Source organism: Coregonus lavaretus (genome assembly GCF_964263955.1).
Source record: "Coregonus lavaretus genome assembly, chromosome: 9".
In the NCBI taxonomy this organism is placed as follows: Eukaryota; Metazoa; Chordata; class Actinopteri; order Salmoniformes; family Salmonidae; genus Coregonus; species Coregonus lavaretus.
In genome coordinates this window covers 11,218,145-11,244,990 of record NC_139996.1, presented here as the reverse complement: position 1 = coordinate 11,244,990, position 26,846 = coordinate 11,218,145, and the positions used below count along the sequence as shown (strand labels likewise).

General features: G+C 45.1%; 1 protein-coding gene across 1 annotated transcript in view; it reads left to right on the top strand.

Moving 5' to 3' along the window:
* Nucleotides 1-9,743: 9,743 nt before the first annotated feature.
* The window catches only part of LOC311134897 (ankyrin repeat, SAM and basic leucine zipper domain-containing protein 1-like), a gene marked incomplete at its 3' end in the record, with an annotated part of 38,549 nt that continues 21,446 nt past the window's right edge, over nucleotides 9,744-26,846 (top strand). The window contains exons 1-4 of the mRNA XM_084168664.1: nucleotides 9,744-10,059; nucleotides 10,579-10,681; nucleotides 15,753-15,875; nucleotides 18,017-18,128. Coding sequence (XP_084024790.1) covers nucleotides 9,952-10,059; nucleotides 10,579-10,681; nucleotides 15,753-15,875; nucleotides 18,017-18,128 — 446 coding nt within the window. The 5' untranslated portion in view covers nucleotides 9,744-9,951. The remainder of the gene's footprint in view (nucleotides 10,060-10,578; nucleotides 10,682-15,752; nucleotides 15,876-18,016; nucleotides 18,129-26,846) is intronic.

Sequence of the window (26,846 nt, the reverse complement as noted above, 5' to 3'; positions counted from 1 at the left end):
TAACCCCACCACCACCATGGGGAACTCTGTTCACAACATTGATATCAGCAAACCGCTCACACACAACGCCATACATGACTGCAGCCTAAAAGCATGAGGTGGGAGAGGTCGTGTTTTTCTCTAGCTGGAGGTAAGCAGGAGGTAAGCTTCTCATATGGTGTTGAGTAAAGCTTAACCATGTATTAGATCGTAGGTAGGTAGTTAGCTGTAGTTAGGTATTGTATTTATTATAGGTTAGTATTGTTGTTATTGTAGGTTTCCGTAGGTAATTGTAGGTTAGTATCGAAGCACGAGGCTAGCTAGCTAGCGGGTAGCTACTGGTAACGATTAGCAACGCTGGAGAGCTGTTTCCAATGTTAATGTAGTCCTAGCCAACGTTTAATTTTTTTGCTTAACCATGTATTAGATCGTAGGTAGGTAGTTAGCTGTAGTTAGGTATTGTATTTATTATAGGTTAGTATTGTTGTTATTGTAGGTTTCCGTAGGTAATTGTAGGTTAGTATCGAAGCACGAGGCTAGCTAGCTAGCGGGTAGCTACTGGTAACGATTAGCAACGCTGGAGAGCTGGTTCCAATGTTAATGTAGTCCTAGCCAACGTTTAATTTTTTTGCTTAACCATGTATTAGATCGTAGGTAGGTAGTTAGCTGTAGTTAGGTATTGTATTTATTATAGGTTAGTATTGTTGTTATTGTAGGTTTCCGTAGGTAATTGTAGGTTAGTATCGAAGCACGAGGCTAGCTAGCTAGCGGGTAGCTACTGGTAACGATTAGCAACGCTGGAGAGCTGTTTCCAATGTTAATGTAGTCCTAGCCAACGTTTAATTTTTTGCTGCGTTATGCGTTATGAAAGGAACTAGACACGGACTTGAATTATCTGTTTAGTGTGCTAACACACTCTTGACAGTTTGTTGTAACCAAGTATTGATGCTAAATTGTGTGTTAATGGATGCTAGCTTGCAAGTTAGCTACGGCGTCATAGCTAGGCTTCGTGGGTTGTTGTGGGTAGTTACTGTGTCTTGGCAGTGTCCTCGGCCGTGCCGGCTGTAGCACGAAGCTAGCTAGCTAGCCGTTCTTCAAACAAAGTCAACACAGTGGCCATTGCTAGCTCCCCAACACGACCAGCTAGCTGTACTGTAGTAGCTAACTACAATATACTTGTCCTAGCTAGCCAACGTCTAATCATTGCTGCGTCATGAAAGGAACTTGACACAGACACGAATGATCTGTTTAGTGTGTTATCACATTATTGGTGGTTTGTTGTGACCAAGTGTTGGTGCTAAACGGTGTGTTATTGTTATTGGATGCTAGCTTGCTAGTTGGCTATGGTGTCATAGTTGGCTAGCTGAATAAAGTGGGTTGAGTCTATTCCTTTAAACATTGAACCGCTGTGGTTCACAACAATTCTGATTTCTAAAGGCGGAAGTTGGGAGAGTTTTTGTTCGGGTGGTTCAGTGAAACAATTTTAGTTTCTGAGGTAGAAGTTTTTGGTGAGGGAGGCCCTGCTCTCTCCGCTCCCAGATGCTTAGCCCATTTCATTCCGATCTCCTCTGCATTTTTGTAGCCATTTGCTACAGCCTGTCAACTATGCCTCTGCCTATCCCTGTTCTCTCCTCTCTGCACAGGCTACACAAACGCACCACACCGCGTGGCTGCTGCCTCTCTAACCTGGTGGTCCCTGCACGCACCACCCACGTGGAGTTCCAGGTCGCAGGCAGCCTCTGGAACTGCCGTTCTGCTGCCAACAAAGCTGACTTCATCCCAGCCTATGCCAACCTCCAGTCCCTCGACTTCCTGGCGCTGACGGAAACATGGATCACCACTGAAAACACTGCTACTCCTACTGCTCTCTCCTCGTCTGACCATGTGTTCTCGCATACCCCGAGAGCATCTGGTCAGAGGGGTGGTGGTACAGGAATCCTCATCTCTCCCAAGTGGACATTCTCAATTTTTCCCCTAACCCATCTGTCTATCTCCTCATTTGAATTCCATGCTGTCACAGTCACTAGCCCATTTAAGCTTAATATCCTTGTCATCTATCGCCCTCCAGGTTCCCTTGGAGAGTTCATCAATGAGCTTGACGCCTTGATAAGTTCCTTCCCTGAGGATGGCTCACCCCTCACAGTTTTGGGGGATTTCAACCTCCCTATGTCCACATTTGACTCATTTCTCTCTGCCTCCTTCTTTCCACTCCTCTCCTCTTTTGACCTCACCCTCTCACCGTCCCCCCCTACTCACAAGGCAGGCAATACGCTTGACCTCATCTTCACTAGATGCTGCTCCTCTACTAATCTCACTGCAACTCCCCTCCATGTCTCCGACCACTACTTTGTTTCCTTTTCTCTCTCACTCTCCTCCCACACTACTCACTCTGCCCCTACACAGATGGTAATGCGTCGCCGCAACCTTCGCTCTCTCTCTCCCACTACTCTCTCCTCTTCCATCCTATCATCTCTTCCCTCTGCTCAATCCTTCTCCCTCCAATCTCCTGATTCTGCCTCCTCAACCCTCCTCTCCTCCCTTTCTGCATCCTTTGACTCTCTGTGTCCCCTATCCTCCCGGCCGGCTCGGTCCTCCCCTCCAGCTCCGTGGCTTGATGACTCATTGCGAGCTCACAGAACAGAGCTCCGGGCAGCGGAGCGGAAATGGAAGAAAACTAAACTCCCTGCCGACCTGGCATCTTTTCACTCCCTCCTCTTTACATTTTCTTCATCTGTTTCTGCTGCTAAGGCCACCTTCTACCACTCTAAATTCCAAGCATCTGCCTCTAACCCTAGGAAGCTCTTTGCCACATTTTCCTCCCTCCTGAATCCTCCCCCCCCCCACCCCCCTCTCTCTCTGTGGATGACTTCGTCAACCACTTTGAAAAGAAGGTTGACGACATCCGATCCTCGTTTGTTAAGTCTAATGACACTGCTGGTCCTGCTCACACTGCCCTACCCTATGCTTTGACTTCTTTCTCCCCTCTCTCTCCAGATAAAATCCTGCGACTTGTGACTGCAGGCCGCCCAACAACCTGCCCGCTTGACCCCATCCCCTCCTCCCTTCTCCAGACCATCTCCGGTGACCTTCTCCCCTACCTCACCTCGCTGATCAACTCATCCTTGACCGCTGGCCATGTCCCTTCCGTCTTCAAGAGAGCGAGAGTTGCTCCCCTTCTCAAAAAACCAACACTCGACCCCACTGATGTCAACAACTACAGACCAGTATCCCTTCTTTCTTTTCTTTCCAAAACTATTGAGCGTGCCGTCTTTAGCCAACTCTCTTGCTATCTCTCTCAGAATGACCTTCTTGATCCAAACCAATCAGGTTTCAGGACTGGTCATTCAACTGAGACTGCTCTTCTCTGTGTCACGGAGACTCTCCGCACTGCTAAAGCTAACTCTCTCTCCTCTGCTCTTGTCCTTCTAGACCTGTCTGCTGCCTTTGATACTGTGAACCATCAGATCCTCCTCTCCACCCTCTCCGAGCTGGGCATCTCCGGCGCGGCTCACTCCTGGATTGCGTCCTACCTGACCGGTCGCTCCTACCAAGTGGCGTGGCGGGAAGCTGTCTCCGCACCACGTGCTCTCACCACTGGTGTCCCCCAGGGCTCGGTTCTAGGCCCTCTCCTTTTCTCCCTATACACCAAGTCACTTGGCTCTGTCATATCCTCACATGGCCTTTCCTATCATTGCTACGCTGACGATACACAACTAATCTTCTCCTTTCCCCCTTCTGATAACCAGGTGGCGAATCGCATCTCTGCATGTCTGGCAGACATATCAGTATGGATGACGGATCACCACCTCAAGCTGAACCCTGGCAAGACGGAGCTGCTCTTCCTCCCGGGGAAGGACTGCCCGTTCCATGATCTCGCCATCACGGTTGACAACTCCGCTGTGTCCTCCTCCCAGAGTGCGAAGAGCCTAGGCGTGACCCTGGACAACACCCTGTCGTTCTCCGCCAACATCAAGGCGGTGACCCGCTCCTGCAGGTTCATGCTCTACAACATTCGGAGAGTGCGACCCTGCCTTACACAGGAAGCGGCGCAGGTCCTGGTCCAGGCACTTGTCATCTCCCGTCTGGACTACTGCAACTCGCTGTTGGCTGGCCTCCCTGCCTGTGCCATTAAACCCCTACAACTCATCCAGAATGCCGCAGCCCGTCTGGTGTTCAACCTTCCCAAGTTCTCTCACGTCACCCCCCTCCTCCGCACACTCCACTGGCTTCCAGTTGAAGCTCGCATCCGCTACAAGACCATGGTGCTTGCCTATGGAGCAGTGAGGGGAACGGCACCTCTGTACCTTCAGGCTCTGATCAGTCCCTACACCCAAACGAGGGCATTGCGTTCATCCACCTCTGGCCTGCTGGCTCCCCTTCCTCTGCGGAAGCATAGCTCCCGCTCAGCCCAGTCAAAACTGTTCGCTGCTCTGGCACCCCAATGGTGGAACAAGCTCCCTCACGACGCCAGGACAGCGGAGTCACTCACCACCTTCCGGAGACATTTGAAACCCCACCTCTTTAAGGAATACCTGGGATAGGATAAAGTATTCCTTCTAACCCCCCCCCCCCCCCCCCCCCAAATTGTAAAGTGGTTATCCCACTGGCTATAGGGTGAACGCACCAATTTGTGAGTCGCTCTGGCTAAGAGCGTCTGCTAAATGACGTTAATGTGCCCTTGAGCAAGGCACTTAACCCTAATTGCTCCTGTAAGTCGCTCTGGATAAGAGCGTCTGCTAAATGACTAAAATGTAAATGTAAATGTAATGTCTGCCATCTGCCCGGTACAGTTGAAACCGGGATTCATCTGTGAAGAGCACACTTCTCCAGCGTGCCAGTGGCCATCGAAGGTGAGCATTTTCCCACTGAAGTCGGTTATGACGCCAAACTGCAGTCAGGTCAAGACCCTGGTGAGGATGACGAGCACGCAGATGAGCTTCCCTGAGACGGTTTCAGACAGCTTGTGCAGAAATTATTCGGTTGTGCAAACCCACAGTTTCATCAGCTGTCCGGGTGGCTGGTCTCAGATGATCCCGCAGGTGAAGAAGCCGGATGTGGAGGTCCTGGGCTGGCGTGGGTACACATGGTCTGCGGTTGTGAGGCCGGTTGGACATACTGCATAATTCTCTAAAATAACGTTGAGGCGGCTTATGGTAGAGAACTTAACATTAAATTATCTGGCAACATCTCTGGTGGACATTCCTGCAGTCAGTGTGCCAATTGCACACTCCCTCAAAACTTCAGACATCTTTGGCATTGTGTTGTGTGACAAAACTGCATATTTTAGAGTGGCCTTTTATTGTTCCAAACACAAGGTGCACCTATGTAATGATCATGCTGTTTAATCAGCTTTTTGATATGCCATACTTGTCAGATGGAGGAGGGATTATCTTGGCAAAGGAGAAATGCTCACTAACTATTTATTGCACACAATTTTAGCAAAATAAGCTTTGTGTGCGTATGGAACATTTCTGGGATCTTTTATTTCAGCACATGAAACATGGGACCAACACTTTACATGTTGCGTTTATATTTTTGTTCAGTGTAATTCAAACTCATGTTAATTTATGCAAATGTTAAAAGGTTATAGTTATAGACACTCTTGCACACACACACACTTGTTGGGCCCCCCACCTCGCGGAGAAAACATTTTAGTGGCCCCGCTCCTCATGGTGGAGATAAAAAATATTCATTTTTTTAAGTAAGAAAATTTGCAATTCTACACATTTTGCCATGGGGCCCCACAAGGGCACGTGCTCAGCCCCCTCCTGTACTCCCTGTTCACCCATGACTGCGTGGCCAAGCATGCCTCCAACTCAATCATCAAGTTTGCAGACGACACAACAGTAGTAGGCTTGATTACCAACAATGACGAGACAGCCTACAGGGAGGAGTGTGGTGCCAGGAAAATAACCTCTCACTCAACATCAACAAAACAAAGGAGATGATCGTGGACTTCAGGAAACAGCAGAGGGTGCACCCCCCTATCCACATCGACGAGACCGCAGTGGAGAAGGTGGAAAATGTAAAGTTCCTTGGCGTACACATCACTGACAAACTGAAATGGTCCACCCAAGCAGCAAGTGTGGTGAAGAAGGCGCAACAGAGCCTCTTCAACCTCAGGAGGCTGAAGAAATTTGGCTTGGCACCTAAAACCCTCACAAACTTTTACAGATGCACAATTGAGAGCATCCTGTCGGGCTGTATCCGCGCCTGGTACGACAACTGCACTGCCCGCAACCGCAGGGCTCTCCAGAGGGTGGTGCGGTCTGCCGAACGCATTACCGGGGGCACCTACAGCACCCGATGTCACAGGAAGGCCAAAAAGATCATCAAGGACATCAACCACCCGAGCCACTGCCTGTTCACCCCGCTATCATCCAGAAGGCGAGGTCAGTACAGGTGCATCAAAGCTGGAACCGAGAGAATGAAAAACAGCTTCTATCTCAAGGCCATCAGACTGTTAAATAGCCATCACTAGCACATTAGTCTGCTGCTGCCTGTTGAAATCACTGGCCACTTTAATAATGTTTACATATCTTGCACTACTCATCTCATATGTATACTGTATTCTATTCTATAATATTCTACTGTATCTTAGTCCATGCTGCTCTGTCATTGCTTGTCCATATATGTATATATTCTTAAATTCCATTCCTTACTTAGATTTGCGTGTATTAGGTATATTTGTTGTGAAATTGTTAGATATTACTTGTTAGATATTACTGCACTGTCGGAGCTAGAAGCACAAGCATTTCGCTACACCCGCAATAACATCTGCTAAACACGTGTATGTGACAAATAAAATTTGATTTGAAGATAACATTTTGCAGCTTTACAGCTAATTTCCTGAAATTCTACACATTTTGCCATGACTTATGACATGTTAATGATATCTGAGTGAGAGTGACTAACTAAATCAATGGGGGGCCCCTTGAGGTCAGGGCCCCTGGGCATGTGCCCTGCGTGCCCGGTCGGTATTTGGCCATGATTACTACAAGTTTAGATATCTGGCTAGACTAATTTATCAATCTAAAAAATGTTTGGCTGACATGGCTAATTGAGTGACTGACATAACAAGTAAGTTGAGACCCCGACTGAGTTCCTAAAAATAAAAAATATCTACATTTTGGTGGCCTGGGGCTCTAAGCGACCGCTTACATACATCCACCCACCACTTATGCTGCTGCAATATTGTTGACTAAAATTATCCTGCTACCAGTCACTTTCTCCTAATCCCTGCCTATGTAGCACGTGTGGATGTACTCCTCAGCCTGAAGTATCCCCAGTTGCACCAGAGAATAGATAGCTTTTCGAAACAGAACGTAAGCTCACGACAATGTAAGCTTGCGAGATCAGTATGGTTCATACGAGGCTACAGTACATTTTACGTTTACATTTTAGTCATTTAGCAGACGCTCTTATCCAGAGCGACTTACAGTTAGTGAGTTAGTGCATACATTTTCATACTGGGCCCCCATGGGAAACGAACCCACAACCCTGGCGTTACAAGCGCCATGCTCTACCAACTGAGCTACAGGGGACTTCATTGAAAAAAAGTACTGGCACTGACCTTGTATATAGCTTCCTCTCTTATTTCTCGAACTAGGCAGGTATCCTACTTTTAGAAGTGATTGGTTTGACAATCATGCAGGCTGGCATGGCTGCAACAAACAACAGAACATACTCATTCTTACAACTAAAACTGGACTGGAAACTTCAAAGGCAAATAGGTTGCCCCTTTGGTCCGTCAGTTTTCCACTGGGTAGAACGCTGAAACGTTTTTACAACACGCCCAATTCCTGTTCTTAAAATACATGTGGATTCTGGTCTAGAACACTGATGTATACTGTATATTAACGGTCTAGAACCGGATGCGCAAACTTTACCTGAATCGGACATTGTCATCCGAGCAGGGTCGGTGTGTTCATTAGGGCGATATGGGCGACGCACTGCCAAACGGGAAAAGGAAGGGATTTTTTTTCTAATCAATTATATCACGGCAACAGTAGTTATCAGTGTTCTAATCTACACGTCTGATCTGCCACTAAATGTCCAATCAGGCTAAAGTCGTGCTTCAAATGGCCCCGCCCCTTTTGGGGCGATTTCAGTCAGGTTGAAAATCGCCCCAGAAGTCTCTCATAGACTGTAATGTAAAATCTTTTTTTTTCAAATATCAGAGCTTTCAATACAATCTCTATGGGTTTCTGAGGGCTTGCACTTACGCGCTTTCGTCATACGTAACATAACCATGAACGTAACTAAGAAAAGAGCGGGTAGCAGCGTCAATCAATTCACGTACTACTCTCTCACTCAAGATGGCTAGCGTTCAGTGCAACTCGATTGTCTCTTTGAAAGAAGTTCACATCAAAGACCATTCAAAACGAGCTACTGGAGTGTATGCTAGCGGTCATGAGGGAACATATTGTGGAGGAGGTGAAGTCGGCGAACTTCGTAGCTATCCAAGCTGACGAGACCACGGACGTTTCTACACAGACACAGCTGGTGCTTGTGCTGAGGTACATAGATAGCAACCACAAAGTGCAGGAGCGCTTTTTTGAGTTCCTTCCCATCTCGGAATCAACCTCAGTCTCAATCGCCAGTGTGCTTTTGGAGAGACTGAACGGTCTTTTTGCCGACGACGAGAAAGTCAAACTGTGGTGCACTGGCACTGTACCAGGTTCTCATGAGCTACAACCTCCAGGAGACGTTCTCTGAGACTGTGACTATTTCTCAACTTTGACACGAGTTAAGACATTCCTGCGAAATTCAATGGGCCAGGAACGTCTGAATGCACTGGCCATGCTTTCCATGGAGAGGGAACTAGTCCTCAGCATGCCTGATTTCAATGAGAAAGTCATTGACCGCTTTGCTGCATTGAAAGAGAGAAGAGAACAGTTTCAGTACAAGTAATGTAGCCTCTCTCTCTCTTTGTCCCTCCCTGTCTGTCTCTGTAACACACACACATGCCCAAATCAGTTCACAGTTGATGTTGTTTAAAATAGTTATTTTTCATTTTTAAAAAAGTTAAAAAAATAAAATAATCTGTTCATGTTCATTTTTACAAATCTATACAATTGGCCAGAATATGGTTGTTCATATTTACAAATCTATACAATTGGCCAGAATATGGTTGTTCATTTTTACAAAGCCATACAGATAGCTGTGTTTACCTTTTCTAGAAATTATTTTCAAATTCTGTTTTCAGGCAAAATGTCTATCACTGTTCATTTTCACAAATCTATACAAGAGGGCAGAATATGGAAGTCTATAAAAATTTCTTATTACCAATAACTTGCATCAATTTTTTCAGTAGCCTCTATCAAAAGCTCCTGCTTGCTTGTTGTGAATTATGCTCAGGTGCACATATTTCCAATTCAACCATGAGGCAAAAAATGTGGTAAAAGCTCTTGTTGATCCTGCAATCTGAACAAATACCAAGATGCTGTATTTTCAGCTGATATTTCATTTGTTTATGGAAATGCATATTGTTTATGCAGTGTTGAGGAATGTGAAAGAACACCCTTGATTATTTTTACTGTGATAACTTATTTTACTTTTGTAAGCCAACACTTTTGAGATCAGTCAATAAATGCTTCTGGCATTGACTTATATGCTGCCCCTGTCTTCATGTTGTTGCTGGACATATCTTTTTTTAAATGTGTGTAGGTCACCTAAATCATCAGAAAAATTTCCCCCCCTGAGAATTTTTTCAGGAGCCGCCACTGCATCCGAGTGACCTCATGGAGCGCCCTCCCGTGGTCACGTGCGTCTTTTTACAGAACACACTCTTCACGCCACTTCGATACAAAGTGATTTTCGTAGCAGGTTAGCAGACCATTTTCGCTAACCCTAACTCTTTTCCTAACCTTAACCTCAGTCTCCTAACCTGCTATGAAAACGTAACTTAGGTATCAAAGTGCCGTGAAAATAGTGTTTCCCTGTTTACAGAACATCCATACTCGAGCCATCATGTCCGACAAGGTGGAATATGCCTTCCCTGCAGGAGACGAAAGCGATGGGAGCAACGACGAGTGGGACATTGGATTTTCAAAGTCGAAAAAGGACCCCTTAATTGAGGTGACACATATTTTCTATTTGTGAATTGCATATCTGACATCTTGCGCTCGAGCCAGCTAAAATGCTAACGCCAGCTAGCTAGCTAAATGTTTAAGATGAATTAGTTTGGTATTTGCCAGCTCTGTTGAATGCACAATAACTTGGCAGGTTATCTCGTTTGAATATGAGCTAAGACAACCATTTATCTTGAGTATTTTTGTTGTTTAGTTACGATACATTTTTTATCTAGCTAGCTAGTGCGTGCACGTACCAGTGCGAGAGGAAGATGGTAAATCCCATCCAGCAGGTGGCGACAACTGTCCCAGACGATTTGTCTTGTCCAGTAGTTTATGGCCAGGCTAGCTTCATGACCTAGCTACCGACCAGACAACAATCACTTTTGAAATACAACACACAGTGAAGTACTCATAATTTAATGTACCAGCATTGTGTCATTAATTTCTTACAGAAAGGCATTTCACTGTACTTGTGCATGTGACATTAAAACTTGAAACTAACAGACCAGAATTGTATTTTCAGAACACAGCTGCAGTGGTCCCAGAAGCAGAGGACAAGATCTCTACCTTGAAAAGAGCCATCAACACCAAAGATGTCCAGTTGGTTCAGCAGCTGTTGGACAATGGCAGGTTTTAGTAATGAACAGTAAATTCTACATTAGGAAATTGACATTATGACTTTGTAAGATCTGTTGCGATTTTGAAATTGAAGCACCAGTTATACAGAGTCTGCCTTTACTGAATATTGTAATGTTTTGTTTTAGCCCACTTGTTCAGGCAATGTTCTGTAAATGAGTGTTTGCAACCTTGGGTACTGATCTGGGGTATTTTTTTATATATACAGTACCAGTCAAAAGTTTGGACACACCTACTCATTCCAGGGGTTTTCTTTATTTTTTACTATTTTCTACATTGTAGAATAATAGTGAAGACATCAAAACTATGAAATAACACATATGGAATCATATAGTAACCAAAAAAGTGTTAAACAAATTAAAATATATTTTACATTTGAGATTCTTCAAAGTAGCCACCCTTTGCCTTGATGACAGCTTTGCACACTCTTGGCATTCTCTCAACCAGCTTCATGAGGTAGTCACCTGGAATGCATTTCAATTAACAGGTGTGCCTTGTTAAAAGTTAATTTGTGGAATTTATTTCCTTAATGTGTTTCAAATCAAATCAAATTTTATTGGTCACATGCGCCGAATACAACAGGTGCAGACATCACAGTGAAATGCTTACTTACAGCCCTTAACCAACAGTGCATTTATTTTTTACAAAAAAAGTAAAAATAAAACAACAACAAAAAAAGTGTTGAGAGAAAAAAGAGCAGAAGTAAAATAAAGTGACAGTAGGGAGGCTATATATACAGGGGGGTACCGTTGCAGAGTCAATGTGCGGGGGCACCGGCTAGTTGAGGTAATATGTACATGTGGGTAGAGTTAAAGTGACTATGCATAAATAATTAACAGAGTAGCAGCAGCGTAAAAAGGATGGGGTGGGGGGGCAGTGCAAATAGTCCGGGTAGCCATGATTAGCTGTTCAGGAGTCTTATGGCTTGGGGGTAGAAGCTGTTGAGAAGTCTTTTGGACCTAGACTTGGAACTCCGGTACCGCTTGCCGTGCGGTAGCAGAGAGAACAGTCTATGACTAGGTTGGCTGGAGTCTTTGACAATTTTGAGGGCCTTCCTCTGACACCGCCTGGTATAGAGGTCCTGGATGGCAGGAAGCTTGGCCCCAGTGATGTACTGGGCCGTACGCACTACCCTCTGTAGTGCCTTGCGGTCGGAGGCCAAGCAGTTGCCATACCAGGCGGTGATGCAACCAGTCAGGATGCTCTCGATGGTGCAGCTGTATAATTTTTTGAGGATCTGAGGACCCATGCCAAATCTTTTCAGTCTCCTGAGGGGGAATAGGCTTTGTCGTGCCCTCTTCACGACTGTCTTGGTGTGTTTGGACCATGATAGTTCGTTGGTGATGTGGACACCAAGGAACTTGAAGCTCTCAACCTGTTCCACTACAGCCCCGTCGATGAGAATGGGGGCGTGCTCAGTCCTCTTTTTTTTCCTGTAGTCCACAATCATCTCCTTTGTCTTGGTCACGTTGAGGGAGAGGTTGTTGTCCTGGCACCACACGGCCAGGTCTCTGACCTCCTCCCTATAGGCTGTCTCATCGTTGTCGGTGATCAGGCCTACCACTGTTGTGTCGTCGGCAAACTTAATGATGGTGTTGGAGTCGTGCCTGGCCATGCAGTCATGGGTGAACAGAGAGTACAGGAGGGGACTGAGCACGCACCCCTGAGGGGCCCCCGTGTTGAGGATCAGTGTGGCAGATGTGTTGTTACCTACCCTTACCACCTGGGGGCGGCCCGTCAGGAAGTCCAGGATCCAGTTGCAGAGGGAGGTGTTTAGTCCCAGGATCCTTAGCTTAGTGATGAGCTTAGAGGGCACTATGGTGTTGAATGCTGAGCTGTAGTCAATGAATAGCATTCTCACGTAGGTGTTCCTCTTGTCCAGGTGGGAAAGGGCAGTGTGGAGTGCAATAGAGATTGCATCATCTGTGGATCTGTTGGGGCGGTATGCAAATTGGAGTGGGTCCAGGGTTTCTGGGATAATGCTGTTGATGTGAGCCATGACCAGCCTTTCAAAGCACTTCATGGCTACAGACGTCAGTGCTACGGGTCGGTAGTCATTTAGGCAGGTTATCTTAGAGTCCTTGGGCACGGGGACTATGGTGGTCCGCTTGAAACATGTTGGTATTACAGACTCAGTCAGGGACATGTTGAAAATGTCAGTGAAGACACTTGCCAGTTGGTCAGCACATGCTCGGAGTACACGTCCTGGTAATCCGTCTGGCCCTGCGGCCTTGTGAATGTTGACCTGCTTAAAAGTCTTACTCACATCGGCTACGGAGAGCGTGATCACATAGTCATCCGGAACAGCTGGTGCTCTCATGCATGCTTCAGTGTTGCTTGCCTCGAAGCGAGCATAGAAGTGGTTTAGCTCGTCTGGTAGGCTTGTGTCACTGGGCAGCTCGCGGCTGTGCTTCCCTTTGTAGTCTGTGATAGTTTTCAAGCCCTGCCACATCCGACGAGTGTCAGAGCCAGTGTAGTACGATTCAATCTTAGTCCTGTATTGACTCTTTGCCTGTTTGATGGTTCGTCGGAGGTCATAGCGGGATTTCTTATAAGCGTCCGGGTTAGAGTCCCGTTCCTTGAAAGCGGCAGCTCTACCCTTTAGCTCAGTGCGGATGTTTCCTGTAATCCATGGCTTCTGGTTGGGGTATGTACGTACGGTCACTGTGGGGACGACATCATCGATGCACTTATTGATGAAGCCAGTGACTGATGTGGTGTACTCCTCAATGCTGTCTGAAGAATCCCGGAACATGTTCCAGTCTGTGCTAGCAAAACAGTCCTGTAGCTTAGCATCTGCGTCATCTGACCACTTTTTTATTAACCGAGTCACTGGTGCTTCCTGCTTTAGTTTTTGCTTATAAGCAGGAATCAGGAGGATAGAGTTATGGTCAGATTTGCCAAATGGAGGGCGAGGGAGAGCTTTGTATGCGTCTCTGTGTGTGGAGTAAAGGTGGTCTAGAGTTTTTTTTCCTCTGGTTGCACATTTAACATGCTGGTAGAAATTAGGTAGAACGGATTTAAGTTACCCTGCATTAAAGTCCCCGGCCACTAGGAGCGCTGCATCTGGATGAGCGTTTTCCTGTTGATTTATGGCCTTGTACAACTCATTCAGTGCAATCTTAATGCCAGCATTGGTTTGTGGTGGTAAATAGACAGCTATGAAAAATATAGATGAAAACTCTCTTGGTAAATAGTGTGGTCTACAGCTTATCATAAGATACTCTACCTCAGGCGAGCAAAACCTCGAGACTTCCTTAGTATTTGATTTTGTGCACCAGCTGTTGTTTACAAATATACACAGACCGCCACCCCTTGTCTTACCGGAGTCAGCCGTTCTATCCTGCCGATGTAGCGTATAGCCCGCTAGCTGTATGAAATCCATGTCGTCGTTCAGCCACGACTCGGTGAAACATAAGATATTACAGTTTTTAATGTCCCGTTGGTAGGATAACCGTAATCTTAAGTCGTCCAATTTGTTCTCCAATGATTGAACGTTGGCTAATAGGATTGATGGAAGAGGCAGTTTACTCGCTCGCCGTCGGATCCTTACAAGGCACCTCTGATCTACGTCCACGATATCTCCGTCTCTTCCTCACGCGAATGACGGGGATTTGGGCCTTGTCGGGTGTCTGTATGATATCCTTCGCGGCCGCCTCGTTGAAGAAAAAATCTTCGTCCAATACGAGGTGAGTAATCGCTGTCCTGATATCCAGAAGCTCTTTTTGGTTATAAGAGACGATGGCAGAAACATTATGTACAAAATAAATTACAAATAACGTGGAAAAACACACATAATAGTACAATTGGTTAGAGGGCTGTAAAACGGCAGCCATCTTCTCCGGCGCTGTAAATTGTTTGAGCCAGTCAGTTGTGTTGCGACAAGGTAGCAGTGGTATACAGAAGATAGCCCTATTTGGTAAAAGACCAAGTCCATATTATGGCAAGAACAGCTCAAATAAGCAAAGAAAAACGACAGTCCATCATTACTTTAAGACATGAAGGTCTGTCAATCTGGAAAATGTCAAGAACTTTGAAAGTTTCTTCAAGTGCAGTTGCAAAAACCATCAAGCGCTATGATGAAACTGGCTTTCATGAGGACCGCCAGAGAAATGAAGACCCAGAGTCACCTCTGCTGAAGTTAGCGCTGGCCCCTCTGTCCAGCAGCAGCTTGGCGATGTCATAGTGAGCCACGTGCACAGCACACATCAGTGGTGTCCACTCAAACCCCAGCCTTGTCTCCACGTCCAGGTCGCTTAGTGGGACTATCATTTGTTTTTCAACAGGACAATGACCCAAAACACACCTCCAGGCTGTGTAAGGGCTATTTGACCAAGAAGGAGAGTGATGTAGTGCTGCATCAGATGACCTGGCCTCCACAATCACCCGACCTCAACCCAATTGAGATGGTTTGGGATGAGTTGGACCGCAGAGTGAAGGAAAAGCAGCCAACAAGTGCTCAGCATATGTGGGAACTCCTTCAAGACTGTTGGAAAATAATTCCTCATGAAGCTGGTTGAGAGAATGCCAAGAGTGTGCAAAGCTGTCATCAAGGCAAAGGGTGGCTACTTTGAAGAATCTAAAATATATTTTGGCTACTACATGATTCCATATGTGTTATTTCATAGTTTTGATGTCTTCACTATTATTCTACAATGTAGGAAATAGTTAAAAGAAAGAAAAACCCTGGAATGAGTAGGTGTGTCCAAACCTTTGGCTGGTACTGTGTGATCTCTTTAGGGGGTAGATCAGCTTTAATATTGCAGATAGATTGTTGCTTCCATCAATGTAATTGTCTGCATCATTTCCAATCCCCTATATATATATATATATATATATATATTTTTATCCTTTTAAAATATATTTTCCTTTATTATTTTCACCTAACCCTACCACCCCTCCCCTAATTGGAGTAAACTAATGGGCAACAACAGGCTTCTACTTCCAGCTTATAGATAGTATATGGATTTTACTGATCTGGGGTCTTTGTGCCCAGTCAAATAACTAAGTGCTGTAACTCTGTATGGACTGGTTTAACCTTTCTAATCCATGCCGTGTTAGGCCTGGACGTGGAGACAAGGCTGGGGTTTGAGTGGACACCACTGATGTGTGCTGTGCACGTGGCTCACTATGACATCGCCAAGCTGCTGCTGGACAGAGGGGCCAGCGCTAACTTCAGCAGAGGTAAGACAGACGTGTCATATTATGTAAGCTACATACCATGCCCTCACCAGCACTCGGATGTTGACTATGTCCCGGTGCACTACAGGTGTGAAATTATGTTGCATTGTAGTTTAACAAAAGTACAGTGCAAGTTAATAGGCCTAAACGTTGAATCATTCCGCCAGGGTGATATTTTTGGAACGTCGTGGTTTTTCAGGGTTTCACAGACAGGTGTGTGTGATATAGAATTTGACTGATTGCTGCTAGACACTTTCACATCTTCCAGTTTATGCAAGTCTCTGCTTGTAGAAGAGAGACTATCTTCCCTACCCAGCACTGTAGAGACCGAAAACTAAGAGAGATAGAGAGAACACTGCGGCTGACTACATCAGCCCGTCAGAACTAGGACAGATGGCGGGTTACTGAAACAGAACAGCCACAATGGACAAGGAAAGGAAGGAATTCTGTGATATCGAACGACACAAGCCTTCCGTGGTCAGACTTAATCCTCCCGTCCTCCGACGGGCCACTTCTGCTTTCCATGAAGCACACACACACTGCACTTGAAGCACATACATGCACACCAACGCACACACGGTGATACACAGTGACCCCCCCCCCCCCCCCCTCTCGCATCTTCTTTCTATTTCCACACGTGCCCCGGCCAAAGACTGGAGAGCCAATTAGAAGCCCTCTCCACATAGCTTCATCTGCCATTACTTAATATCTATGACGTTAAAGAGGAACCGTCGAAAAACATGCCGCTAATCCACCGGTGTGTTTTCAGTTTACAGCTCCGACTCTCATATTCCTGTCCTCTCTCTCTCGTGGAGAAATTGAATGCATCTGTCGTCGTATCGGTGATCTTGGAAAGGGAGACGAGTTTAAATCATGGATAGACTGAGGACAGTGCTACCACGGTTGTGTGCTACGGGTGTCAAGGTCTGTGTGTATGTTATTCCAGTCAGTACATATGGGAGGGATGGTTGTGTACAATACGTGTGTGTGTTTGTCTGTGTGTGTGTGTGTGTACACACCGTGGCGGCGACTGTTGCCAGAGGCTTTGAAAGGAAACAATTAAACAGGAGACCAGCGGTCATTACCTAATTTGTATTCCGCCAAGAGAGAGAAAGAGAGGGGGAGGAATGCAGGAGTGATTGATAAAGCTGGTACACAGAGCGTGGCGCTGTCGTCATAGCACTGGGCCAAGCCCAGACTTGTATTTTTCCCCGGGCCACCGCAGACGCAAACGGTCAGTCTGGTTGCAACTGCCCTCAATGGTTTCTCCCCCCTAAAACATACTCACAGACACACACACTCCACACACGCACCCAGTCAGTGCATGCCGAAACAGGAATTAATCAGATTGCCATCACTCCTGAGTCCTTATCGTGTTCCGAGTCTGAGATGTAAGACAATGCCACTGAAGTCAACCCCATAAAGAACACCACAGTTCCCGGATTAAGATAAAAGGATATCGATCAAATCAACATTCACAGGGCCAATTTCGAAATTGTAATTATTATGCTGTCTCATCCTGCACTGTTTGGTGTTTTTATTTTATTTATTTATTTAACCTTTATTTAAATAGGCAAGTCAGTTAAAGAACAAATTCTTATTTACAATGACGGCCTACAAAAAGGCAAAAGGCCTCCTGCGGGAACGGGGGCTGGGATTAAAAACAAATAATACAAAAAATATATAGGACAAAACACACATCACGACAAGAGAGACAACACTACATAAAGAGAGACACCACAACACTACGTAAAGAGAGACCTAAGACAACAACATAGCATGGCAGCAACACATGACAACACAGCATGGTAGCAACACAACATGACAACAACATGGTAGCAACACAACATGGCAGCAGCACAACATGGTAGCAGCACAAAACATGGTACAAACATTATTGGGCACAGACAACAGCACAAAGGCAAGAAGAAGGTAGAGACAACAATACATCACGCGAAGCAGCCACAACTGTAACTCATGTAACTCTTGTGACTCTTGATTGAATGTGTAATGTGAATTATCCATTGACATGGTCATTGGTTTTGTTTGTCATTGAATTGTGTCTAGTTAAATGATAGTCATAAGATTATGCATGGACTGAATATTCTGTCCCAGTACTAATGCTCTTTGTGTGCGTCACATAGACCAGTACACGGTACTAATGGCTGCATGCACAGCTTCTGCCAGCGAGGACAATATCGTCCAGTGTGTGGAGCTGCTCTTGTCCAGAAACGCTGACCCCAACACATTCAACAGGTGAGAGACTCTGTTTGTGTGCATGTCTTTGTCTGTGTCATGATGTGAGTGTCTCTATGTGCATTTTATAGTGGAATTTCATCATAAGACATGGTACATTTTATAATCTGCAGCACAGGGACTGGTATGATATAGCCTCTGATGGCCAAGCTTGTGAAACACTTTATGTTGGCATCGCATAATAGACGTGAACAGCAACATGTTATTACATTCATTAAGGGTTGGAGTTCACATTTATCCACCGTTTTGGTGATGCTGATATAAATTGTGTAATGGGTCATGCTAGTTATTCTTGATTCGATTTTTTAATGTGAACTTTTTATTACTTTAGACATTATGTACTTTGATGGAAAGTACCAGGACTGAAGCAGTGTTTCCCGTTGCCTGGCAACCATGTCTTGACCCTGGCTTTGACCACCTTGTGACTTCCTCCTGTGCTGTCCAGTGTCCCTTTTCACCACTACACCACATGGAGTACAGTGTTTGTGTGTGTCTCGGTACAGTGTGTTGGTCTGCATTTATCTTTTGTGTGGAATGCCCTGTTATGGCATCTGCATGCACACATACCCAGATTCCCTTCAGACAGACAATAAACACTTATAGAGGGGGGGGACTAAACAAGAGTAAGAGAAGCCCTCCTCCACACCACCTAAACTCACTGTACTGCCTGATGCTACCCAGGCACAGAGTGAGGGAGGTATGGAGAGAAGCAGGGAGGGAGGGAGGGAGAGAGGAGGGAGGATTCTGGAACCACTTACCCGTTGTCATTATCTCTGGACATTTCTCATGGCAAGCCAAGGATAAAGCCCCGAACTTAGCCTTCTCCCCTCCACCTCCGTTGCCCTTCGCCCACCCCTCACAAACTCTCCGCTACCCTTGTCTCATGCCCGCCACCCGTGCCACACACCGCCCCAAGCACTTCAACACACACACACACCGTCCAGAAAGAGAGTGAGAGCAGGCGGTGGAAATTGATTGTTTCCTCTCCAGACAAAATATTTGAAGAACGGTAACGAGAGACAGAAGGGATGCGGTCGAGAGGAAAGGGGGGAACAACGGAGTTACAGCAACAGGGGGAAAAGAAAGGGGACCAGGGATGCTTGTGGGAAATATGCCCCCCCTTGGCCTTAACGTCTGAGTATTTGACCAGCAATTCACACCAGATGCATTTCTTTCCCTCAGCCTTATAAACAAATGAACCTTTTAAAGATGGTGTGTTTTGTTCAGGAGCAAGATGTGGGGTCCACTCTCTCAGCCTACGGCAGGGATCATCAACTAGATTTTGTTTCTTTTCTTGAGTGGATGGTCAGGGGGCAGGAACATAATTTGTAGAATGCAAATGGACCGCAAGAAGCCCGAACAGATATATTATTTGACTAAAACATAACCTTTTCAAACCTTGCTTACATTTCTATATTATGCCTGGCAATAATTTGGAACAGATGTCCAAAATTAAAATAATTTGGAGCTGAAGTTTTTGTATTTTTATATATTATTTAAATATATGTATATGCTCAGAAAACTTGGGGGGCCATATAAAATCAGTTTGGGAACCATGGCCTACAATAACCTGGACCATTGGATGGTGCAGCAAAGTGAGGTCCTTTTGCATAGACAACAGGCTATACACTGAGTATACCAAACATTAGGAACACCCCCTCTTTTGCCCTCAGAACAGCCTCAATTCGTCAGGGCATAGACTCTACAAGGTGCTGGCCCATGTTGACTCCAATGCTTCCAACTGTTGTGTGAAGTTGGCTGGATGCCCTTTGGGTGGTGGACCATTCTTGATACACACAGGAAACAGTTGAGCGTTACAAACCCAGCAGCGTTACAGTCTTGACACAAACCAGTGCGCCTGGCACCTACTACCATACCCCGTTCAAAGGCATTTACATATTTTGTCTTGCCCATTCACCCTCTGAATGGCACACATACACAATCCATGTCTCAATTGTTTCAAGGCTTAAAAATCCTTCTTTAACCTGTCTCCTCACCTTCATCTGTGTGTGTGTGTGACTGACATTTATAAGGGATCATAGGTTTCACCTGGTCAGGCTATAAATGGAAAGAGCAGGTGTTCTTAATGTTTTGTATACTCAGTTTATGATCACATCTCTGGTTTGTCCTCTGCATCCTCTACTGTGTCTGTCCTCTGGCTTTTGAATACCAGGTGAAAGTCGAGCCTTTTCCTCCAGTCTAATGACCTGTCAGTTGGATTAGAGCTGGAAATCAGTTTCAGCTAAAACCTTTGAGGAGATGAGGACTGTTTGGGACGCAGGATGAGAGTAGGCAGCCTCTGTGTGGTGTGGTCACCCTCTCCAGAGGTTATGAACAGGATATGTACTGATTATAACCTGTCACAATGGTTTCATAGGGCTTCATAAGAAGGGGACTTTGATCATTTTATCTAGTATGGTTGTTTTATCTCTCAAGGCCATTGTTCTCAGAGTTGTGACGTCGGAGTTGTGTTTGCTCAAAACCGTCTACGTATCGATTCTCTGCTCGTCTGGAACTGGTGATCAAAAACACATACAGTACAAACACACACTCTGGCTGTACCCCCGCCGCGAGCGAATGACCTTGTCACCTGTTTGCCACTGAGAACAATACCTGGAGAGAAACAGGTTTGCAGGACACTAAAACACTCAGTGACGCTCAGTAGCCTGTCTCCTGCGGTCAGAGGAAGTAAAAAGTGAATACCTGGAATGTGTCAGGATGATAGATTACTACGCCCCAACTCACCTAGATGTCACCAATACACACAGATTTACCAACTCTCGCTCTCTCACACACACACATCCTCCCTCTCTGTCCCTGGGAAACGTCACATATTGTGATGAATGGCCACAGGGCATTCCCACACCTCTGGACTGATGCAGTTTCTCACCCTCTGTTCTGTCAGTCACGGGTGATAAAGTTGAGTTGTGTCAATGGTTATTGACACTTGCTGGTTTGTTGCTCAACACAATAGGATGGGTGACCAATGGCATGGGCTGCCTCACTCTTGCCCAATAACATTGTGTTTTGGGTGTTCCCCAATGATAGAAGGGGGGCCCCAGTGAAAAAGTTTGAGAACCACTGACCTAGAGCAGGGTTTCCCAAACTCTGTCCTGGGGCCCCACCTGGGTGCATGTTTTGGTTTTTGCCCTAGCAACACAGCTGATTCAAATAATCAACTCAATAATCAAGCTTTGATTATTTGAATTAGCTGTGTAGTGCTAGGGCAGAAACCAAAATGTGCACCCATGGGGGGCCACAGGACAGAGTTTGGGACTGACCTAGAGGACAGCTTGTTCGGGCCAAACAGTGTGGTGAACCACTTATAGTTGAAGTTGGAAGTTTACATACAGTTAGGTTGGAGTTATTAAAACTCGTTTTTCAACCAGTCCACAAATTTATTTTTAACACACTATAGTTTTGGCAAGTCGGTTAGGACATCTACTTTGTGCATGACGCAAGTAATTTTTCCAACAATTGTTTACAGACAGATTATTTCACTCATAATTCACTGTATCACAATTCCAGTGGGTCAGAAGTTTACATGCACTAAGTTGACTGTGCCTTTAAACAGCTTGGAAAATTCCAGAAAATGATGTCATGGCTTTAGAAGCTTCTGATATGCTAATTGACATCATTTGGGTCAATTGGAGGTGTACCTGTGGATGTATTTCAAGGCCTACCTTCAAACTCAGTGCCTCTTTGCTTGACGTCATGGGAAAATCAAAAGAAATCAGCCAAGACCTCAGAAAAATAATTGTAGACCTCCGCAAGTCTGGTTCATCCTTGGGAGCAATTTCCAAACGCCTGAAGGTACCATGTTCATCTGTACAAATAATAGTACTGTTTGGAGGAAAAAGGGGGACGCTTGCAAGCCGAAGAACACCATCCCAACCGTGAAGCATGGTGGTGGCAGCATCATGCTGTGGGGGTGCTTTGCTGCAGAAGGGACTGGTGCACTTCACAAAATAGATGGCATCATGAGGAAGGAAAATTATGTGGATATATTGAAGCAACATCTCAAGACATCAGTCAGGAAGTTAAAGCTTGGTCGCAAATGGCTCTTCCAAATGGACAATGACCCCAAGCATACTTCCAAAGTTGTGGCAAAATGGCTTAAGGACAACAAAGTCAAGGTATTGGAGTGGCCATCACAAAGCCTTGACCTCAATCCTATAGAAAATGTGTGGGCAGAACTGAAATAGCGTGTGCGAGCAAGGAGGCCTACAAACCTGACTCAGTTACACCAGCTCTGTCAGGAGGAATGGGCCAAAATTCACCCAACTTATTGTGGGAAGCTTGTGGAAGGCTACCCGAAACATTTGACCCAAGTTAAACAATTTAAAGGCAATGCTACCAAATACTAATTGAGTGTATGTAAACTTCTGACCCACTGGGAATGTGATGAAAGAAATAAAAGGTGAAATAAATCACTCTCTCTACTATTACTCTGACATTTCACATTCTTAAAATAAAGTGGTGATCCTAACTGACCTAAAACAGGGAATTTTTACTAGGATTAAATGTCAGGAATTGTGAAAAACTGAGTTTAAATGTATTTGGCTAAGGTGTATGTAAACTTCCGACTTCAACTGTAAGTAATACAGTACTTACAGTAATTGTTTAACTTAGACTACTTACTCTATGTACAATATGTTTTATGTTACCCTAGAGGTGTCAAAGCCAAGTGCTGCAGTGTGAAGACTGTCTGTTTTGAAATATGTTCTCCCTTACAGCATGTTTCCATAGAGAACATAACCTGGCCAGGTCTACTGTAGCTGGTCACTGAAGAGTTGAGGGCTTGGTGTCTGTCTCCCTCCAGTGGTTTTAAGTGTTCAGAGGTTCTACCACGCATTCTGTCTTACCTAGATAGGCAGAAGACAAATTGAGATTGGGAGAAGACAAATGTCCGTTTGTAAACATTTTTGACAATCTATTCCATTTCATTCTAGGGTGTCCAATCAAAAACTCATATTTTGGCAAATGGGTAAAATAAGGTTAATTGTGTAAATACTCCTATAAGAAAACCAATGGTCCAAATCTCATGTCTCTATCATAATCCGTTCAAAAGTTATTGGAGTTTTTTTTTTTTTACCCTTATAGGATGGCCAGAATTAGGGTGACTAAACCGATGGAGGCCAGATACAGTGCATTCGGAAAGTATTCAGACCCCTTGACTTTTTCCACATTTTGTTACATTACAGCCTTATTCTCAAATTGATTAAATAAACATGTTTCCTCATCAATCTACACACAATACCCCATAATGACAAAGCAAAAACTGGTTTTTAGAAATGTTTGCTAATTTATTAAAAATAAAAACAGAAATATAACATTTACATAAGTATTCAGACCCTTTGCTCAGTACGTTGTTGAAGCACCTTTGGCAGCGATTACAGCTTCGAGTCTTCTTGGGTATGACGCTACAAGCTTGGCACACCTGTATTTGGGGAGTTTCTCCCATTCTTCTCTGCAGATCCTCTCAAGCTCTGTCAGGTTGGATGGGGAGTGTCGCTGCACAGCTATTTTCAGGTCTCTCCAGAGTTGTTAGATCGGGTTCAAGTCCAGGCTCTGGCTGGGCCACTGAAGGACATTCAGAGACTTGTCCCAAAGCCACTCCTGCATTGTCTTGGCTGTGTGCTTAGGGTCGTTGTCCTGTTGGAAGGTGAACCTTCACCCCAGTGTGAGGTCCTGAGCACTCTGGAGCAGGTTTTCATCAAGGATCTCTCTGCACTTTGCTCCGTTCATCTTTCCCTTGATCCTAACTGGTCTCCCACTCCCTGCCGCTGAAAAACATCCCCACAGCATGATGCTGCCACCACCATGCTTCACCGTAGGGATGGTATTGACCAGGTGATGAGCGGTGCCTGGTTTCCTCCAGACGTGATGCTAGGTATTCAGGCCAAAGAGTTCAATCTTGGTTTCATCAGACCAGAGAATCTTGTTTCTCATGGGCTGAGAGTCCTTTTAGGTGCCTTTTGGCAAACTCCAAGCAGACTGTCATGTGCCTTCTACTGAGGAGTGGATTCCGTCTGGCCATTCTACCATAAAGGCCTGATTGGTGGAGTGCTGCAGAGATGGTTGTCCATCTGGAAGGTTCTCCCATCTCCACAGAGGAACTCTGGAGCTCAGGTTCTTTGTCACCTCCTTGACCAAGGCCCTTCTGCCCCGATTGCTCAGTTTGGCTGGGCGGCCAGCTCTAGGAAGAGTCTTGGTGGTTCCAAACTTCTTCCATTTAAGAATGATGGTGCAAATTTACACAGGTGCACATTTTTGGTACCCTTCTCCAGATCTGTGCCTCGACACAATCCTGTCTCTGAGCTTTACGGACAATTCCTTCAACCTCATGGCTTGGTACCTTATATAGACAGACAGGTGTGTGCTTTTCCAAATCATCTCCAATCAATTTAATCTACCACAATGGACTCCCAAGTTGTAGAAACATCTTGAGGATGATCAGTGGAAACAAGATGCACCTGAGCTCAATTTCGAGTCTCATAGCAAAGGGTCTGAATACTTATGTAAATAAGTGTGTATATATATATATATATACACACACACACACACACACACAGTGGGGAGAACAAGTATTTGATACACTGCCGATTTTGCAGGTTTTCCTACTTACAAAGCATGTAGAGGTCTGTAATTTGTATCATTTTTATCAAAAATCCAGAAAATCACATTGTATGATTTTTAAGTAATTAATTTGCATTTTATTGCATGACATAAGTATTTGATCACCTACCAACCAGTAAGAATTCCAGCTCTCACAGACCTGTTAGTTTTTCTTTAAGAAGCCCTCCTGTTCTCCACTCATTACATGTATTAACTGCACCTGTTTGAACTCGTTACCTGTATAAAAGACACCTGTCCACACACTCAATCAAACAGACTCCAACCTCTCCACAAAAGCCAAGACCAGAGAGCTGTGTAAGGACACCAGGGATAAAATTGTAGACCTGCACAAGGCTGGGATGGGCTACAGGACAATAGGCAAGCAGCTTGGTGAGAAGGCAACAACTGTTGGCGCAATTATTAGAAAATGGAAGAAGTTCAAGATGACGGTCAATCACCCTCGGTCTGGGGCTCCATGCAAGATCTCCCCTCGTGGGGCATCAATGATCATGAGGAAGTATTTGATCCCCTGCTGATTTTGTACGTTTGCCCACTGACGAAAGAAATTATCAGTCTATAATTTTAATGGTAGGTTTATTTGAAGAGTGAGAGACAGAATAACAACAAAAAATTCCAGAAAAACGCATGTCAAAAATGTTATAAATTTATTTGCATTTTAATGAGGGAAATAAGTATTTGACCCCCTCTCAATCAGAAAGATTTCTGGCTCCCAGGTGTCTTTTATACAGGTAACGAGCTGAGATTAGGAGCACACTCTTAAAGGGAGTGCTCCTAATCTCAGCTTGTTACCTGTATAAAAGACACCTGTCCACAGAAGCAATCAATCAATCAGATTCCAAACTCTCCACCATGGCCAAGACCAAAGAGCTCTCCAAGGATGTCAGGGACAAGATTGCAGACCTACACAAGGCTGGAATGGGCTACAAGACCATCGCCAAGCAGCTTGGTGAGAAGGTGACAACAGTTGGTGTGATTATTCGCAAATGGAAGAAACACAAAAGAACTGTCAATCTCCCTCGGCCTGGGGCTCCATGCAAGATCTCACCTCGTGGAGTTGCAATGATCATGAGAACGGTGAGGAATCAGCCCAGAACTACACGGGAGGATCTTGTCAATGATCTCAAGGCAGCTGGGACCATAGTCACCAAGAAAACAATTGGTAACACACTACGCCGTGAAGGACTGAAATCCTGCAGCGCCCGCAAGGTCCCCCTGCTCAAGAAAGCACATACAGTGGGGAAAAAAGTATTTAGTCAGCCACCAATTGTGCAAGTTCTCCCACTTAAAAAGATGAGAGAGGCCTGTAATTTTCATCATAGGTACACATCAACTATGACAGACAAAATGAGAGGAAAAAAATCCAGAAAATCACTTTGTTGGATTTTTAATGAATTGATTTGCAAATTATGGTGGAAAATAAGTATTTGGTCAATAACAAAAGTTTCTCAATACTTTGTTATATACCCTTTGTTGGCAATGACACAGGTCAAACGTTTTCTGTAAGTCTTCACAAGGTTTTCACACACTGTTGCTGGTATTTTGGCCCATTCCTCCATGCAGATCTCCTCTAGAGCAGTGATGTTTTGGGCTGTCGCTGGGCAACACGGACTTTCAACTCCCTCCAAAGATTTTCTATGGGGTTGAGATCTGGAGACTGGCTAGGCCACTCCAGGACCTTGAAATTATTCTTACGAAGCCACTCCTTCGTTGCCCGGGCGTTGTGTTTGGGATCATTGTCATGCTGAAAGACCCAGCCACGTTTCATCTTCAATGCCCTTGCTGATGGAAGGAGGTTTTCACTCAAAATCTCACGATACATGGCCCCATTCATTCTTTCCTTTACACGGATCAGTCGTCCTGGTCCCTTTGCAGAAAAACAGCCCCAAAGCATGATGTTTCCACCCCCATGCTTCACAGTAGGTATGGTGTTCTTTGGATGCAACTCAGCATTCTTTGTCCTCCAAACACGACGAGTTGAGTTTTTACCAAAAAGTTATATTTTGGTTTCATCTGACCATATGACATTCTCCCAATCCTCTTCTGGATCATCCAAATGCACTCTAGCAAACTTCAGACGGG